The following is a 16,880-nucleotide window of genomic DNA, read 5'->3' on the forward strand; positions in this document are numbered from 1 at the left end:
TCAAAAACATATATCTAAAAGGATATTAGGAATCAATGAGAGACAAGAAGACACTGGCACATGGTGAGTCTGGAGTGTCAATGGTTTTTTACTGAATTGAGTGATAGACCCATATTCTACTCTGAAGTCCATGAAGAATATGTTGGGTGCCAGGTCAACGAGATTTCAACACCCCCAGTATTCAACATTTTATCCCCCCCCCCCCCCCCAAAAAAAAAAAGTATACTTATTGGTTCATTCCCTTCAAAGACTCTAAAAGGAGAACATGAAGATAAAGAAGGATGCTGTAGAAAAACAAAGATCTGTAACCAGTAACTTGAGAGAAGATGATGAGAAAGAAGAAGAGAGACGGCAAGGGAGAGGAGCAGCCGATATGTGTATTGGCAGTCTCAATCATATATTTATAATAAGTAGATCCAAGTACAATCATAGGTGTAATGGGAAAGACAATCCTAGTCTAACTAAGATAATCCTGTCACGACGGGGACACTCCACCCTATCATGGACACATATTCCAACAGATGCAGATCAAGGTAATGAAGAAGATCACGTCTTCATTAAGACCCAAGTACTCGTGTTCTAAAATATACAGTGAAAGGTAGAAGATCACACCCCTGATATAGTTCTATTTGTTTCTTCTTCATTTTAAAGAGGGGAGGGGAGGGGAGGGGGATGTTCGAAACATCTCTGTGCCCCTCAAATACTGTCCGGATCCTCTGCAGTTGTTACTAAGGAAGGGCACGGAAAAACATCTCATGCTGCCGCGTCAACGCAGCTAGATTTGGTGCCAATTTTGCTGCAGATTTCTTTTTCCCCACACCCCTCCCCTCCCCTCCCAGAACACTAATTACACGATGGCAACAGGAGAAAAGAACTACAGAGAATCTGCAATCTAAAAGTAGTCATTTAATATAACATAAATGACATCTGCAACAGGATTAAAATGATATTTTTTCTTTTTTTACTGCAGTGTCAATGAGATTTCAACAAGAGGATACAGCATGCATCATCATCCAGTAACAAGCCAGAAAAGAAGATTTAGGCCTTACCCTACAAAGAAGCGCAAGGCTGGCTGTTCCTGGTCCAAATTTAAAAGCGCCCCTTCATTCTCTTTCAGAATGGACCCCAAAATCTCTTTTAAAAGAGCAGGTAATTGAGCAAAGAGCCATAATACTCCAAGGTACTTGAGAATGCCTCTTAGAACCTTTTTAAGAGCAACAAGGGGAACCCATCCTCCACCATAGCCTCCATCATCCCCTAGCCCAATGAAAGCTGTGTTGAGTTCTCCTCTCATATGAATAGGAACAGTGGCAGGTGATCTACGTAAAGGTAATCCTGTGTTGAGAGCCGCTAAATTTTGGGACGCCAAAAGAGCATTGCCTACACGGTTTATGCCAGATGTCTGGTTCCCAGCCATTGGAGTCGATCTTGATATTGCACCAGAACCTGTAATATTAACACGGCTTCCATTGGCTGCTGAAAGCTGTGAACCTGAACTTTGGTTTGGATTGCTGGAGTTCAGAATTCCAACTGTCTGTTGGCTACCAGAGAAATTAGGTTCTAGACCATTCAATTCCTGAGCCACATGCTCCATAATGAAAGGCCGAAACTGTGGACATGGCAAAGAACCCCCAACCTCAGGCCCACCCTTTGGTGGTGTTGCCGGCTGTAACCAAACCTGATCCCCGGCAAAACAGCGCATGTCAACTGCAAAGTGTTTACGGTAGATTATGCGTATCCAGTAGGGACCACGCAATACAACAGAGACATCGATGGGCAACAGTGAGCTAGGAACAATTCCAGGACCACCTCTCCCAGCAACAGCCAACATTGCAGAGGGATGAAGGTTGTGACTCCCAAGAGGACCCATAACCGTACTAGTAATGGAATTCCCCACAGCAGCAGATGCAGCCTGAGTTACATTTGATGATGAACTGCTCGGCATCACTCCTTGAGTTGGTATGAAACCATTCTGCCTTGGGATAGTAGAGAGTCCAGCAGTTACACTAGGGGCACCAGAAGCAGGACCAGCCCGTGCAGGTCGAGTTGCAGCTGCTAGAGAAAATAATGGTCCTGCAGTCAGGCGAATGCAGTCCAAAAGGGATGCCACCTCAGCTCCATTAATGAAATCTTCCAGGAACTGTGAAACAAGGGGGAAATGCTTAAGGATAGTCCTGAACCTACTAAAAATTTAATGAAAATTTGTAATGATGCAATTACACATTATAGCACTGAATCAGGAAAAAAAATCATGGTGAAATTCCCACCATAAACTGAACTGAACTGAAAAAACAATTGCTTAAAAGTGATCACCATTTGCCTGAATAGCACTCTGAGGTTATTTTCATTCAATCCAAACACAAATGTACTAGACATTTAACACACACACACACACACACCACCCCCCCCCCCAAAAAAAAAAAAAATCTGGACCATAAGCCAGTCCACCAGTTTAAATGGCAACATCGGTTCATAACTTGACATCACTTCAACAACAAGACTTTCACCAGAGACAAGAAGTCCTAAAAGAAAGGTTGTCAACTCCCTTATCATAGAGCACAAATATAAATGGCAAAAGATCAAATAGAAGGATCCCGAAGCGAAGAAAAGCAACAATAAGACACATGAAGCAGGCCCCACTCTGGCCCACCACCTATCCCTACACAACTGGACCACAACCCATCAACCACACCTTAAGCCCCTCCAAGTACAAAAGTTAGAAAAAAAAAAACAGCAGCAAATAAACAAGCAGTCACTCACTCCACAGCAGCTATAGCAGAAATAATTGTGAACAACCTCATGGATGAGTTGGTCAACATATTGATATCCAGAAGGCCCAATTGACACCACGAGCATAACATAAGCAAGCATTTAGACTAATAGCAAGTCTGTCAAAGTTCAAAATAGAGACTTTTGGCTCAACTTATGCAAAAATCTATTTAACAGAAGGGAGCTTCTAAATGCCACTGTTAGGTATCCACTTGATGATCCGCCATGTGACTAGACAAGGGAGTACTCAGCACCCGACACAGGAAACATTTCATCCAATGCTAAGTTGAATTTTAGTAGAATTACGAAATTGACACAAATGGGAAATGAATATAAAGATACACAATGGCCAAAACAGGTTTCATTGTAGCCAAGCCCATTGAGTTGGGGAAAAGGTTTAGTTGAGCTTTCGGTTGTCATTTTGGGCTAAAATTCCAGCAATGATCTGGCTGTGGGATCCTCTATCACATGAACTCCATGTCCCGCATTGTGGAAGACTTCAGTTTTCCCCTCTAAAGTTATATTTCAGCTCATATTCTTTTTTTTTTTTTTTTTTTTTTTTTGGGGGGGTGGGGGGGGCACTATCCATCAACATTGTCTTGCTTGAAAGGTTAAAAATGATCCGACCATCCAAACCAGTTCTGTTGATCAAACCAGCCAGTCCAAAGGTCCACAAAACTGGTTTGAACTACCAAAGTTCACCTCACCAACTCACTTTCTGGCTTTGAAGTCCAGGTCCGTTTCAATACACTGGAAAAAATACAGATACAACAGGAATCCCATTGATAGTAGCAATATGAATGTATTAATATATTCATAGCATTTATGAGTCAACCAGTACCACCCTCTCACATCCCAAAAAGGAATAGTATCAACAGCAAGTGTTCCTTTTTTTTTTTTTTTGGGTGGGGGGTGTGGGGGGGGGGGGTTCTGCAATGTGTGTTTAGTGTCGAGGCACAGACCTTGGTATGTGGCCAAAGTTGTTCTGGAGAAACATGCATCGTGCATCCATCTTTTCCTGATTCCCACTCAACAACAAAGCGAGCCACCACCCCAGAAACAAAACTAAACCACAAACTCATAAGACCAACAGCTTCTATTCTAAATTGCCTCCTCATCTGTTCTGATATCTTGTCGCCAACCTCAGCAGCACCTTTGGCTATAACAGATGCTTTGCTGTCAGAGTTTGCAGTGCTTTCTTCCAGTTTATCATCTGCTCTTACTCCAAGAAGTTTCCGCATTCCAAGAGCAAACAAACGAGCATTAAAAAGTCTTCGTAGATCAGCAACTAATTTTGTAATGCTATCATCCTCAACAGACCTATAACTAAGGATAACACCCTCTGAATCATAGCGTATATGGGAATCTATATCAGACGTATTAGCAATACGAACACCAGAACCCCATGCAGTATCCATGCTGCCCTTCTGAAGTTTCCACAAGTCCCTGAAGTGTTGATCATTTATCTTGACATCCCAATACATGGTTCCAGGTCTCCCAAGTCGCAAGCAAATGTGCTGCCACGAATCATCTATGGCAAATGGGAGTCTGAACCACAAGTTTGATGATGGAGTTCGTAGACCCACTTCTTCAACATATGGAATGTCAAGGGTATCCATCTGACTAGTAAGTCGAGCATGCTTGATACAGAGAGAGCAGTGCCTGACCACATGAAGAAGAGCTGTAACATATATGTTAGAAGGTGCACTCCCTTTATTTGCTTCAGCTAAAAGACTTCCATATGTAGGTTTACAGATTACTTCTGATGAACTGTGTGCTTGTGATGCAGGAGGACGACTAGAAGCTGATTCTGAAATTTTCCTCCTCTTAGAAAACTGTGAAGTGCATTCCACCCCTTGAAGTGATGGAATGAACTTCAATATATCAGAAACTGAACGCTTTCTTGGGTTATCTTCATTTTTAGGTGTGACATCAAGACTAGTACTATGACAACTCGCAGATTCTGGTGTGTGGCCTGAAAGCAGAACATCAGTCAATCAAAATTGATGAGTAAAAAAGTTGACCCTAACGAACAACACAAAACAACCCAGTTAGGAAAATATAAATTTCAGTGCAGGCCTCTTACATACGGGGATGGTATTCCACAAGCTCGATCCAGTAGCCTTAGAAGATGGAACAAGGTTAGCTGAACTTCTAACCCCATTTGATTTCATGCTTGTCGACACTCGGGAGCCAGTCGGTCCTAGCGGAGATAAAATTCGTGCTGAACGGCTGCCAGATACTGCATCCCTTGAAGACTCATTCAACAGCCTCACCTGATCTTCATCCACAGAAGAACAAGGGCCGGTTTCCACTGAATGTGAAGATCTAAGAGAAGTCAAATCTTGATCAGATTTCGAAGTTGATAGTTTTTTAATTGATGGGCTTCTTCCTGGACTACCGGATTGAACTACGCCCTTCACATTGTTTGATGGATATATAGGGCTACTAAAATGGGGACCAACAGAAGAAGATTTTGAAACAGTATTACTCTGAGGAAGTTGCAAGCCTCCTTCCCACTTAGGAGAGGATATTCCAGGTTTTATGCCTTGGTTAACCATCACAACAGAGCTAAAATTAGAAGCAGGAGATGAATCAAATGATGCAGAATGATTTGTATAAACATCATAAGGAGATATTGACGTCCCTTTCTCAAGCTCAAACACTTCATCTACCACAGATGAAAAACTTGACTGAGGACATCCAACAAACGGAGTAGAAGCCTCCAGACCAAACTCAGAAAGAAGGCTGTGCTCGGAAGTTTGATTAGAGCCTACAGCTTTAGGCAACGAAGAAAGCAGCTGTTCCCGATCTAGAAGACGCAAGTTCATTTCATCCTCTAGTATTTGCAACTGACCAATGTCGATCTTGTTGAAGCGTATAACATGATTGGAGTCACCACTATGGGATTTTCCAGATTGATCTGGCCGTGTCTCCAACAATTTAAAAAGTGGTTTGAAGTCCTTATCAAGTTGCATCAGCAGAAAATAAGAGTTCCCACACTGTGGGAACCCCATCAGCAACAAACCTGAGCCATTTGAGCCATTCAAGATGGTCTTGGGTATTTTAACTGCAGCTAAACCTTGTTCATACACCTGCAAGAATCAAATGTTCAGGTTGTTATAATTGCATGCTATGCAAAAGGCAAGCATATAAATCATGGAAAACCCTTCATAGACGCAGTGTGAGGGTGGGTTCAGACACCACAATTTGAGTATCTCACCAAAGGGGAACTCAGGCCAACAATCAACATGACCAATAATCTCAATGATCCAAATCACAACTATTTCTTTGTAGTCATACCATTTCTCATCATCCATACCATACGAATATATGATAATAACAAGGACAACCCAAATTTGGCTGGGAAATTGGAGGATATGCTGGGTTGGACCCATCTACCAACAAACTGTGAACACAATGACTTTAAGTAAATTAATAACTAACATGCCAATCCACAAACTTCCCATGAAATCAAATGACTGCCAAAACAAAAGCAATTTACACAAGAAAATTCAGTAATTCATGTCATTTCTCTTTGGGAGATTAGAACAGAAGAAGAGGTATTTCTTAAAATTGGAACATAAAGGTGAAAAAAAGAGGAGATTTGCATGAATGAGTGCATGGAATACAAACAAAGCTGTCAGTGTTACTGTTAACACCCAGGCATTTGATCTTGAGCTTAATGCGTGAATAGTAAATGCCTCATTGATAGATAGACTTGTGAATGACAAAAAATATGATGGTAGTTTTATGTTAATTGATGAGATGATCTACCGATAGATGATAGCAATAAAGACCACAAATATCCATTGAAAAAAAAAAAGATGTAAGACATTTTCTCCCCTCGCCCAAACCAACAAAGGATTCCACTGATAGGAACAATTCCTCGAAATCCAAAAAAAATCTCTCATACACCAATAACCAGAAACCACCACCGTGTTAGCACTCCTACTATCTAAAGTACAGACCTCTAAAACCTAGCCTTCACCCCCAGCGCCTTATCTGAATTTTCTTCCTACTGCAAGCATTTAGGATTCATCTCTATGCAACAGGACACATAGTCAGGGTGCAATCCCCCGAGGTGCTGCAAAAGCTACAGTTGTCTCCCACTCAGCCTTCCCATTTTACCCGAATATCAGAGCCCTTGACCATTTGTTTTGGGAGAAACCATTTTCATGCCCAAAGCAGCTTCGTTTCTTTTTTCCACAACAAAAAACAAGAAAACAGGAACTTTTGGAAGCAACAAAAACTTGTTTTGAACCGGAAAAAAAAAGGTGTTCTCTTGCTTTTGCAGGTTCTTTAAGCTCATGTGTCTTAACTCTTACGTAAGTGCAAAACGGTCGAATAGAAAACATTCTTTCATACCTTGCCTTCTTTTTTCTTTTTTTTTCTTTTTTTTTTTTGAAAAGCAAGTTGAAACCAAATCATTTGGATACATTTCTGTTCTCAAAACAGAAATAGAAACAGAGGTGTTCCTGTTGTTTCAAAAGAAAAATGGGAACAACTCAAAATGTATTTAAACACCACTTTAGCTGAATCATGCATCCCAACTTAGTGCACTCCTTCAAAAAAAAAAAATCAATTGCTGGGTGTGCAGACCACGGACCACCCAGTGAGAGCATAAAGAGAATGGGTATAGTTAGCTATAAGCAATAGGCAAAGAAAAACGTACCTTAAGTCCTAGAAACCTGCCAATTGATGCAAATAGGTGTAAAATACTTCTGCTTCTCAAGTTAACAAAAACTTCAGCTGCAGACATGGTACTCTGGTTTAGAGCTTCTTCACAATCTAACAAGGCAGATAGCACAAGAATATTTCTGGAAGCTTGGAGAAGAAAACGCCCATTCCTGCAATTCCAGAACAATGTAACACATGAGAGCAGAGGACGTATATGCACAAGAACACCAGAATCTACTTCAGCTCAATACTTCAAAATCTGACTAAAAAGGAAAAAAAAATGGCTTCCAGATCCAGTCAACCTTTTTTTACCAAAAGGTCAAAGCAGGTTTACCCAATTATATCAGCAAATGGTAGCTATATCTTATATAAGGTTCTATTATTTTCTTCTAAATGGATACGGGGAAGCCAGTTTTCTCGGTTGATGAGTAATTGGGCCAATAAGGATTATTTTTGGGATGTTTCCACTTGCTCAGACTTGGGGGTCAGTTTATATTTTAGGGATGTTGTTACCTTTTTAGGGTATTGAGGTATTTTTATAATTTTATACAGCGGGTATATAGGGAAAAATGTTGTAAATAGAGGTACTAGGTGGGGGTTTTTTCCTCATTACCTTGAGGGTTGTTTTCTAGAGCTTAAAAAACTGAGAGGTTAAGCGACTTATAAAGGCAGCTACACTGCTTTTTAAGTAAGTTCTTTAATTTTTTTTTTTTAAAACTAACTCCATGCTTTGCTTCACAAGCAAGCTAACTCTAATGTTTTTTTTTTTTGGAATAATTACCAGTTTAATCGTAATGCAATAATAATAATAAAACTATAAAAGTACATAATAGTAAATACCACAATAGTGATACAATCCTTCCTCAAGGATCAAGGCTGAAGAGCCTCCTTGAAAACAATTAGATTGGTCCTTTCAATAAGACAAACTGACTAGCTACTTGCTGATTGTAGTATCAATCTTCAAATCTAGTCATCAATATTCTGTTAGTATCATTATATATCAGTTTGACATCTCTGATTATCTGTTCCTGTGATCCCTTCTCAGACTTGAACATAGCTTAAAATATGTGCAGTTTAGGAATAAACTATTTTCTAATTTTCATTTCCAAGATTTTACATCAACTGATAGGTGTAGCATCCTCCAGAGTAGACCTCTAATATGTGAGTTGCCTGAATTTCTCTAAATTGCCTAATTTTGGTACTATCAGTTTATCCTTGACTGTCAGTGTGGTTCCAGCACCACTGACTGCTTCTAGATTCTTTTCTAGAGCTCTGAACCACATCATCAGCTCTTTTTAGACATCCTCTTTTATAATTTTGATGCCTACATAGATCAGCACATGGCACATCACTTAAGACACTTAATATAGCTGAAGTTAAAGATTCCGCTCTCAATTCAAATAAAAGAATGATGATCAGCATATGGCTCATCACTTAGACACTTAATAAAGCTGAAGATAAAGACATTGCTCGCAATACAAATAAAAGAATGATAAAAGATAAAATAGACAAGTCATTAGACAGGCAAAGCCAACAACTCCAATGGAACGGGGGACAAACCTGATGTTTATTCTAAGGGTAATATACGATGATCCATAAGCCCGCACACGCAATACTTCATCCCCTCCATATTCGCTATCATTGAACTTATTATCTTTCTGCAGACAGAAGATTTATATGACAACATTAGCCAAAGTGTGGGAATGCCTGATTTCAGGACCAGGACCAAAACCACAGATTACAGCCAAGAAACAAGTTCACTGGAACATATGGTGAATAGTCCAAAAAAAGTAGATCAGTTATATAAGTATAATCTCATTAAAAAGATCTCATTCTTAGGAAAAATAGATCTATGTACAATTATAGCCTTAATGTACACCATATATCAATATATAAGCAGGTCCATAGTCAAAGGTGTATAGAAGTTGCTATTTTGAATGCCAGAAAGAAATACAAGATTATTTATTTCTTTGACTAACCCTTTTGAAGTCAGCATCAGACTCATCCGCATAGCACTGAAGAAGAACATCACCCGCAGCCTGACAAATATGACCATTTTTACTCAATTCCCTATGGACTTCGAGAAGGCGTGTGTATCTGTGGCAGGAAATAGCTCCCAGAAGCAACTTCTCAACATCAATACAACTTAGATTGAGGGACAACTCTGCCTCCTTGCCAGTATGAGGGTCTACAACAAATGTACTATGAAAACACTTCATCTGTAGATCTTGTCCAGGTTCAATTTTAATGAATGGGCATGAAACTAAATCAGACCCTCCAGAGTTTTTGTCAAAATCTAACCAGTAAATGATTTTCACTCCTGGAGTTTTCAAACCGATAGAATCAGGTTCTCCATCTTGAGCCATCCCATCAGATATGAGCTCAAAACGAATGGCATCTTTCCACCTTCCTTGACGAAGAGCCTGTACTTGCCTTATAACAGTATCCATAATAAGTGCCACACACAGCTCATGGAGAATTGAGTACAAAATCATGAATGGGTTGTCCACTGCAGCCATTCTGCGTTCCAGATCATCTCCAAGAGCATGCCTCCGCAATTCTTCAAGTTTCACAAGCCCACTTCTCTCACCCACAAGAAGTTCCAAATGTAGTATTCTCCAAAGTGATAAATGTCCACGATAACCAAGAGTAAGGAGAACTTTAAATTCCCCATCAACACGTAGAAGTGCGGTACCATCAGAAACTTTGATTTCAGAAACTTCTTTTGGGATTTGAGCTTCAAGCAATTTAGTTTGCAAAAGTGTGTCTAACTTCTTTAATGCTGGCTCATGCTGATCCTCAGTTAGGGAGTTCTGTATTCCCACATCTTCTATACATTTTGGTAAGCGATTATAAGTTCCTGTTAGCATAACATCAATAGCAGATGGAACATCATAAGTAGGCGCACGTGCTTGTTGCAGCCCCTCGTGCATGAAAAACAGTGAATCAGCAGCTTGGGTAAAGCATGTATCATGGCTTGAAAGAGTAGATGCAAGCTGTTGACAGTACTGAACCAATGGAACCTGAAACATTCAAGAAAGGTATGCACCTGGATTAAGCAGTTAAGTCCATTGACTTTAAATAGGTCAAGAAATAACAGAACATCGTATATAACTGATAACCATGCTTCAATTTCTGAAATGTACCTGGCTGAAACCACGTCGACTCATAGATCAAACACATGCGAACACTTCTCTTAACACTAATTTTATTTTGCCATATTTCCTGATAAGCGTTTTGTAATTATCTTGCTTTCAAATAACAATTACATATACGTTTTCAACGCATTTATTGTCAGCTTCATATGATGTTCTTTAGGTGGACATATTAGATTTTCAGGCATGTTAAGGATATGTGACCTATATCCTTCTCAATATGAACTGAATATTAAACCCACCCCCCGGTTAAGAGTATGTGACCTATATCCTTCTCAATATGAACTGAATTTTTTTTTTTTTTTTTGGAGGGGTGGGGTTGGGGGTGGGGTGGGGTGGGTGTGGGGTGGGGTGGGGTGGGGGCGGGGGGGAACCATTGTTATCATAAAAGGGCAGAAGTCAATTTGAAGTCACAGGAAGCATCCCCTGGCAGGTATTACTGTCAATTGTTGCTTCAATTGTATGGAAATAACATGATAGGGAAATATCTAAGCAGATCCGGTCCACATCGGGTTATGCCCAAGAACTTTACCGCTTTTTGATTCAACAAAAGTTATCATTAATCCCCAAACAAAAAATTAGCCTAGTTATTTTTCTTGTAGAGAACTTTTATAACAAGTCATTGCAACCATGTTTTGGTCGACGTGACCATTGAATATTAATTTTGAAAATTTGTGTGCTCGTACACCATGTGGATTGGCGAAATGAGCTGGATTTCCTAAATCGAAGTGTGCTTAATCCTTTTTTTGTAATTTTTCTTCCTTTTTCTTACTATTGCTTACATTTGAATTCTGCGATTGTTTGGTGAATCTACACCAAACAGTAGGTCAGAATATAGTCCTCAGTTCAAGTTCAGTTCTTTTTGTTGTGTTTTCTGTGTGCAAAGCAGCTCACAATCTCAGCTATGTCTTCTTCATAGTTGTCAAGGCGTTGCCAAGGCGACAACTAGGCGTCCAGGCGGTTTGCTTGCGGCCTAGGCGACATTCGCCTTATTGCACTGTATGCCGCCTTATGTCTTGGCACTTATTTATGTCAAATATCATTTAAGTATATATCTTTTATTTTACTTAAGATATTATTCATAAATAAGCAAATACCCCTTATTTGAATTCAATAAAATAGTTTAAAAGTCAAATTTCAAAAAGATAAAAAGTCATCCCCCCAGTCCAAGAACAAAAACTAGATTTTGGTTATAGGGGCGATTTTTAACTTTTAAATGCTGGGGGTTTTCTCAATTATGAAAATTTTATAAATTCTATCATGTTAAAACATTGTTAAAAACCAAAAGTCCGGTAAAATAATCTTTTGTTTTGATATTTATAAAATTATTTTCATTCATCCGATTTTAACAATATTCACGCACTTAAAAATAAGTTTGATCGGAGCATAACTTTGTCATTACAACTCAGATTTAAGTAATCTTAGACTTGTTTAAAATTTGGTTTTATATTATAACTAATACAAAAAGTCTCATGTAAAAATAAAATCATTTGACAAGTCAAACTTATTATAGAACAAGCGCATTTCTCTAAATTTTGATTTTTTAAAAACTTGATATGACTTAATGTTAATTTTTTATGATTTAATATGGCTAAATATTGATTTTTAATGAATTGATGTTGTTTAATCTTGATTTTTTATGATACAAGTTATATACAACTTACTAAATAATGATAGAAAATAGGGAAAATAAAAAATAACACTTGGTCGCCTAGTTCGCCTTAAGGCGGGCGCCTTCTCATCTAAGCGCTTAGACAACCCTCCACCGCCTTGGGTTGTGGTATGTATGTGTTGGGCCTTTGATCCCATGGTTTTCTTTGAAATGGGCCACTTTAATGGGCCTAAAATATGGGTAGAAGGTAGGAAAACGGGATTTTATACATTAGTTTAATCAGTTGCTATTTAATTCAATAAAGGCCCATTAGGCCATTAGTTGGTTGTAAAGTCCTATATGGACTATTAGTTAGTTAGTCCTACTCCATCTTGGAGTCATAAAGTCAAGTCTTAGTCATATTTTAAATTCCTAGTTGTAGTAAGAGTGTCTAGTCCTATTGGGAAACTAACTCCTAGTATTAGTATGATTGTAAACTTCCCCTCTATAAATAGAGAGGCATATGTACCATTATTGGGCAGATTTGAACAAAAAAAAGTTTGCATTTATTAAAGAAATTTTGCATTTATGAAAGAAAGTTTACAACTAAATGCTTAAAGCAGCTAAGATAGCTGTGGGTAAGAAGCCCAAGCAGAGATAGCCACTTCCTCATACTCTTTACCCTTCTCAACCCCCCATCTGTTTTATTCTTCTTTTTTTTATTTTATATGTTGTAACATTCAAGAGTAAAAGTCTGCAGAAATCATAACCGATCAGCAATCCTAGTAGGAATAGAAAGAGATTGATCTCCTCTCTTTCTCTCTTCTGTACTTTGCTCAGCCAGGTCTTCAATCAGGGTATTCCAAGCCTCATAAGGGTCCCACAATCCTTACCTAGTCACTGTTGAAAGCATTCAGCTGCTGTTCTTGAAGGTTCTTCTCAGTTTTCTTTCCTAAGTCAGAAAATCAATAAAGCTTATAACTTCACAACCAGCCGTCAGAATCCTCTCAACTTTGGGGGTTTTTGTACACTCCCTAGGGACTATCTGCGTCCAAGAGTGCAACTCAATTGGACTTCTACAGCCCTGGCCACACCTCTCTCTCTCCATCTCTATAGCAGGTCTTTCTCTCTCCTATCGGGTTAGGTTTTGGACTGGTTTTGCTCTTATATGGGTATTGTATCCTTGGGGATTTATTTGATGGTATTATTTCTTTATTTCTTACTCCTATTTGTATTGTTTGGGGTTGTAAACTGCGGAGTTAGTTACTTGTAATCTACTCCTGCATTACATACAGTTGAGATAAGGCATGAACTAAACATGCGACTATCCAAGAGGTGTACAGTGTATCACCAATCCAATAGTCGGCTTGACCAGAGTAGCTCTCCACATGGCTCAAAATGGAGGATCATGAAGGAATCCACTCCATTAGAGGGCCATGTGAAGGACATTTGTCTGAATAATAACCATTATTGTCATTGTTATCGGTTGTTAGTTGCCGCTAATTTCAATTTTTGTTGTCATTAACACCTCGTACAAAACTCCAAACCACCATGAATGTTATCAAGGGACACAAAGGTCAACGGAGACTACTCTAATGCCATTAGATGGGCAAAAGAGTCAAGAAGCCCTTTGATATAGATAATATATTGATCACCTAAGCTCATTGACTAAATGGTAGCTTCTTCTAGCTCAGTATCCCTGTAGATATAGATAATATATTGATCACCTAAGCTCGTTGACTAAAGGGTAGCTTCATATAGCTCAGTATCTCACACAGGTTTAAGGAAGGATAAGGGAGTGAATGAAATCACAGTGCCTTAATGCAGATGGAGACTATGAATAAAGTTAATTATCTTCCCTAAAATTGTATGACCTTCCATATTCATTATTTTCAAAATTTAAAGTAATGAATGAGAACTTTAATGATAAATCAACACCATAAAATTCTTAAGCAGTGTAAAAATTCCTTACAGTTAATAATATTTGTAACAAGCTAAACAAAACTATGCGTTTTTCTGAATTCCAAACCAGAACTTGGTTATACATGCAAACAGATAAACTTGCAAGTCACATATGTCTGAATAACAGAAAGGCAGCCCCCATTCATTTGATAAGTGAATAGAGTCCGACACTTACATTACTTCAATCTCACTTGCAATATCAAGTATTTCAACAATTATTGAACAGCACCACCCCTAGCTTTTAACAGCATGGCCCAAACCACAATAAATAAATAACCTATAACCAACTAGGACTCCTTTGATTATTAATATTCTAAGTCCAACTCAAATTGGAGAGCCATATATAATCACAAAAAGAAAAAAATCCACAAATCAAATGAGCTCATAAAGGGGAGGGGAAAAAAAACCATACATGCTGAGACTGACCTGCTGGCACCATTTGGCAACAACATTGAGCCGAAGCATCCGCTGCCGAGTTTTCAGTATGTATTTGAGGAGGTTGATCTTCTTTTCAGAGTCAGACTGCTCTGTGGATTTTGAATTTTCCACCAAATCCTTAAACAAGACGAAAGATTCCTCTGCTGCTCGACGCACTAGGGTCGAGAATTCGACTGTCTGTCGCCCTAGTTCTGCCATTTTTTGCCTTCTCAAGGTGCAAAATCTATGCTGAATGTTTCATTGGAGCTAGGGTTTTGGCCTGCAGAGATCCCTGTGACTCCTTGAAAAAATGTTGGGAAAGGCTGAATCACGATAAAGTCCTAGCAGATTATTTTACAAAATGACAGGTGAAAAAAGTGGATTCGATACTGGAAAAACAACAGTAGCAAAGATGAATTGTTTGGATTACCAAGATGAAGTGGCAAATATTGAAATGTTGGGATTACCAAAATGAAGGTTCCTCTATTGGGCCGGGAAAACCAACAGCCTACTTGATGTGAGAACTACCAGTAGGCTGTATCAGAACCTTCCCCCTATTTGCAGAGGCGGAGGCCCCAAATTAAATTTGCAAACTCTTAACTTTAACCCACCTCACACGGTCAACATCCTCAAAGACAAGGTTCAGGCGAAGTGTTCAAGACTCAATCTACATGATAGCTCAAACAAGCAAATCAAGAAGAAATAAAAAAATCAACAATTGGCGACACAGTGTTGAGTTCCCACTGGTACTATTTGCAGAGGACAAAATGTCCAAGGAAACCTCCACCTTTACGACATGGCCTTACGGAAAATACCATGATTGAAGCTTTAGCAGTCGCAAAGGAGGATGATTTGCGCGAGAAACCTCAGTACCGACGACATGGAGATGGTGAAGGAAGCGACAGAAAACCAGGTAACAATTCCAGGTCAGTGATTGATTAGTTAGAGGTTCAAACAAAAATGGAGATTCCCATGTGACAATTCATTCCAAACTGGAAAATATAAACTCCATCTTGATACAAACCCTAGCTTTATGTGCACTTTAAACTCGATCGTTGGATCGATAAAAAGAATGAGAGAGAGAGAGAGAGAGAGAGAGAGAGAGAGAGAGAGAGAGAGAGAGAGAGAGAGAGAGAGAGAAGAGAGACTATGGAGATGATAAAAGATAAATTACGCCCTTACCGTATAACACTATTACTTCTAATCTGCAGAGCAGCGGAGGTCCTGAGCTTCTGATTCGAAAGAGGCTTCTGCACAATATACCCGGAGAAGCCTGCTCTGGAGGTGCCCTTAGAGAGAGAGAGAGAGAGAGAGAGAGAGACTTTGTTCGAACGAAAATATTTCAGCGGAACATTTTACCTCCGATTTTGACCGCAAAACCTTTACGCCGCCTGTTTGGGGGTGCAACCGTCGCCCCCTGACCCCACAAGCCACAAGCCACAAGGACAGGGAGTCTCTTGTCTCGGATAAAGATCGTCTACCGTGAGGAGATCTCGCAGTGAGCTCCTGCGTGTGCAACACCTGGCATGACTTAATCCAACGGTTCATGTGCCTAAACATAGGAACCCGGGAAATCACTTAGTGATATAAACAGATCGGATACAAATATCCCCAAACGATAAACGAATACGAATATAAATTCAGATTTGGATTATCCACTTACATCCCTAAAAATTATTACGGGTTCTTACCCCTCAGTTTTCTTTAAAAAAAAAAAATTACCAGAGATAAGGGATAAGTGGGTCAAGCCAATGACCTGTTCATTTTAGAACTTACATTATATCTCAATTACCTAATTGCTTACTATTAAGCTAGAAGCTCATCCAAATGATTCGATTGGAACAAAATCGATCAAATCATCTCATTCAACTAAAAACCGATCAATTACTATCCTAATAAATTTTGATTCTTTATAATCAGATTGTGATCAAATCTAACCAAGTCTGCCTAACTGGATCAAATTAGAATCGATGGTGATTAATCTTGAACTTGATTCAATTGAAAAACCATGTTTTGCTTCGGTATGCTAATGCAAATTTTATTTTACACTTCTATATTTTTAGATTTGGAATTTTTGGGATTAGAGTTTAGGGTAGAAAAAATAAAAATGGTAATAGGTGTTTTTTCTGATAACGTATGGCTGGGTTTCCAAGCTGGATCACACATGAGAGCTCTGCCCTTGTTGACCACCGGATTACAAACAAAATCTAGTTTAATGTTTCATTATGGTAAGGTTAATCAAAAATGAAAACACAATTTGATAGTTATTTTGTTTCAGAAACAATTTCGTGTTAAAATTAGAATTT

At 39.0% G+C, this 16,880-nt stretch overlaps 1 protein-coding gene across 7 annotated transcripts; it reads right to left on the reverse strand.

Moving 5' to 3' along the window:
• Window positions 1-1,012: 1,012 nt before the first annotated feature.
• LOC122059707 (mediator of RNA polymerase II transcription subunit 14-like) lies at window positions 1,013-15,917 on the reverse strand. Of its 7 annotated transcripts, none has more exons than XM_042622706.1 (8): window positions 15,757-15,917; window positions 14,584-14,854; window positions 9,429-10,472; window positions 9,010-9,107; window positions 7,445-7,619; window positions 4,856-5,864; window positions 3,732-4,744; window positions 1,013-2,140 (listed from the first exon to the last, which is right to left on the reverse strand). In XM_042622706.1, the coding sequence occupies exons 2-8, from the start codon at window positions 14,791-14,793 to the stop codon at window positions 1,046-1,048; spliced, it is 4,644 nt and encodes a 1,547-aa protein (XP_042478640.1). In that variant the 5' UTR covers window positions 14,794-14,854; window positions 15,757-15,917; the 3' UTR covers window positions 1,013-1,045. The 7 variants fall into 7 exon arrangements, with proteins under 7 accessions (XP_042478640.1, XP_042478635.1, XP_042478634.1 ...); XM_042622701.1 differs by having other exon boundaries at window positions 14,584-14,866; XM_042622700.1 differs by having other exon boundaries at window positions 14,584-14,875.
• Window positions 15,918-16,880: the final 963 nt, after the last annotated feature.

This window comes from Macadamia integrifolia, chromosome 13 (genome assembly GCF_013358625.1).
Source record: "Macadamia integrifolia cultivar HAES 741 chromosome 13, SCU_Mint_v3, whole genome shotgun sequence".
Classification (NCBI taxonomy): domain Eukaryota; kingdom Viridiplantae; phylum Streptophyta; class Magnoliopsida; order Proteales; family Proteaceae; genus Macadamia; species Macadamia integrifolia.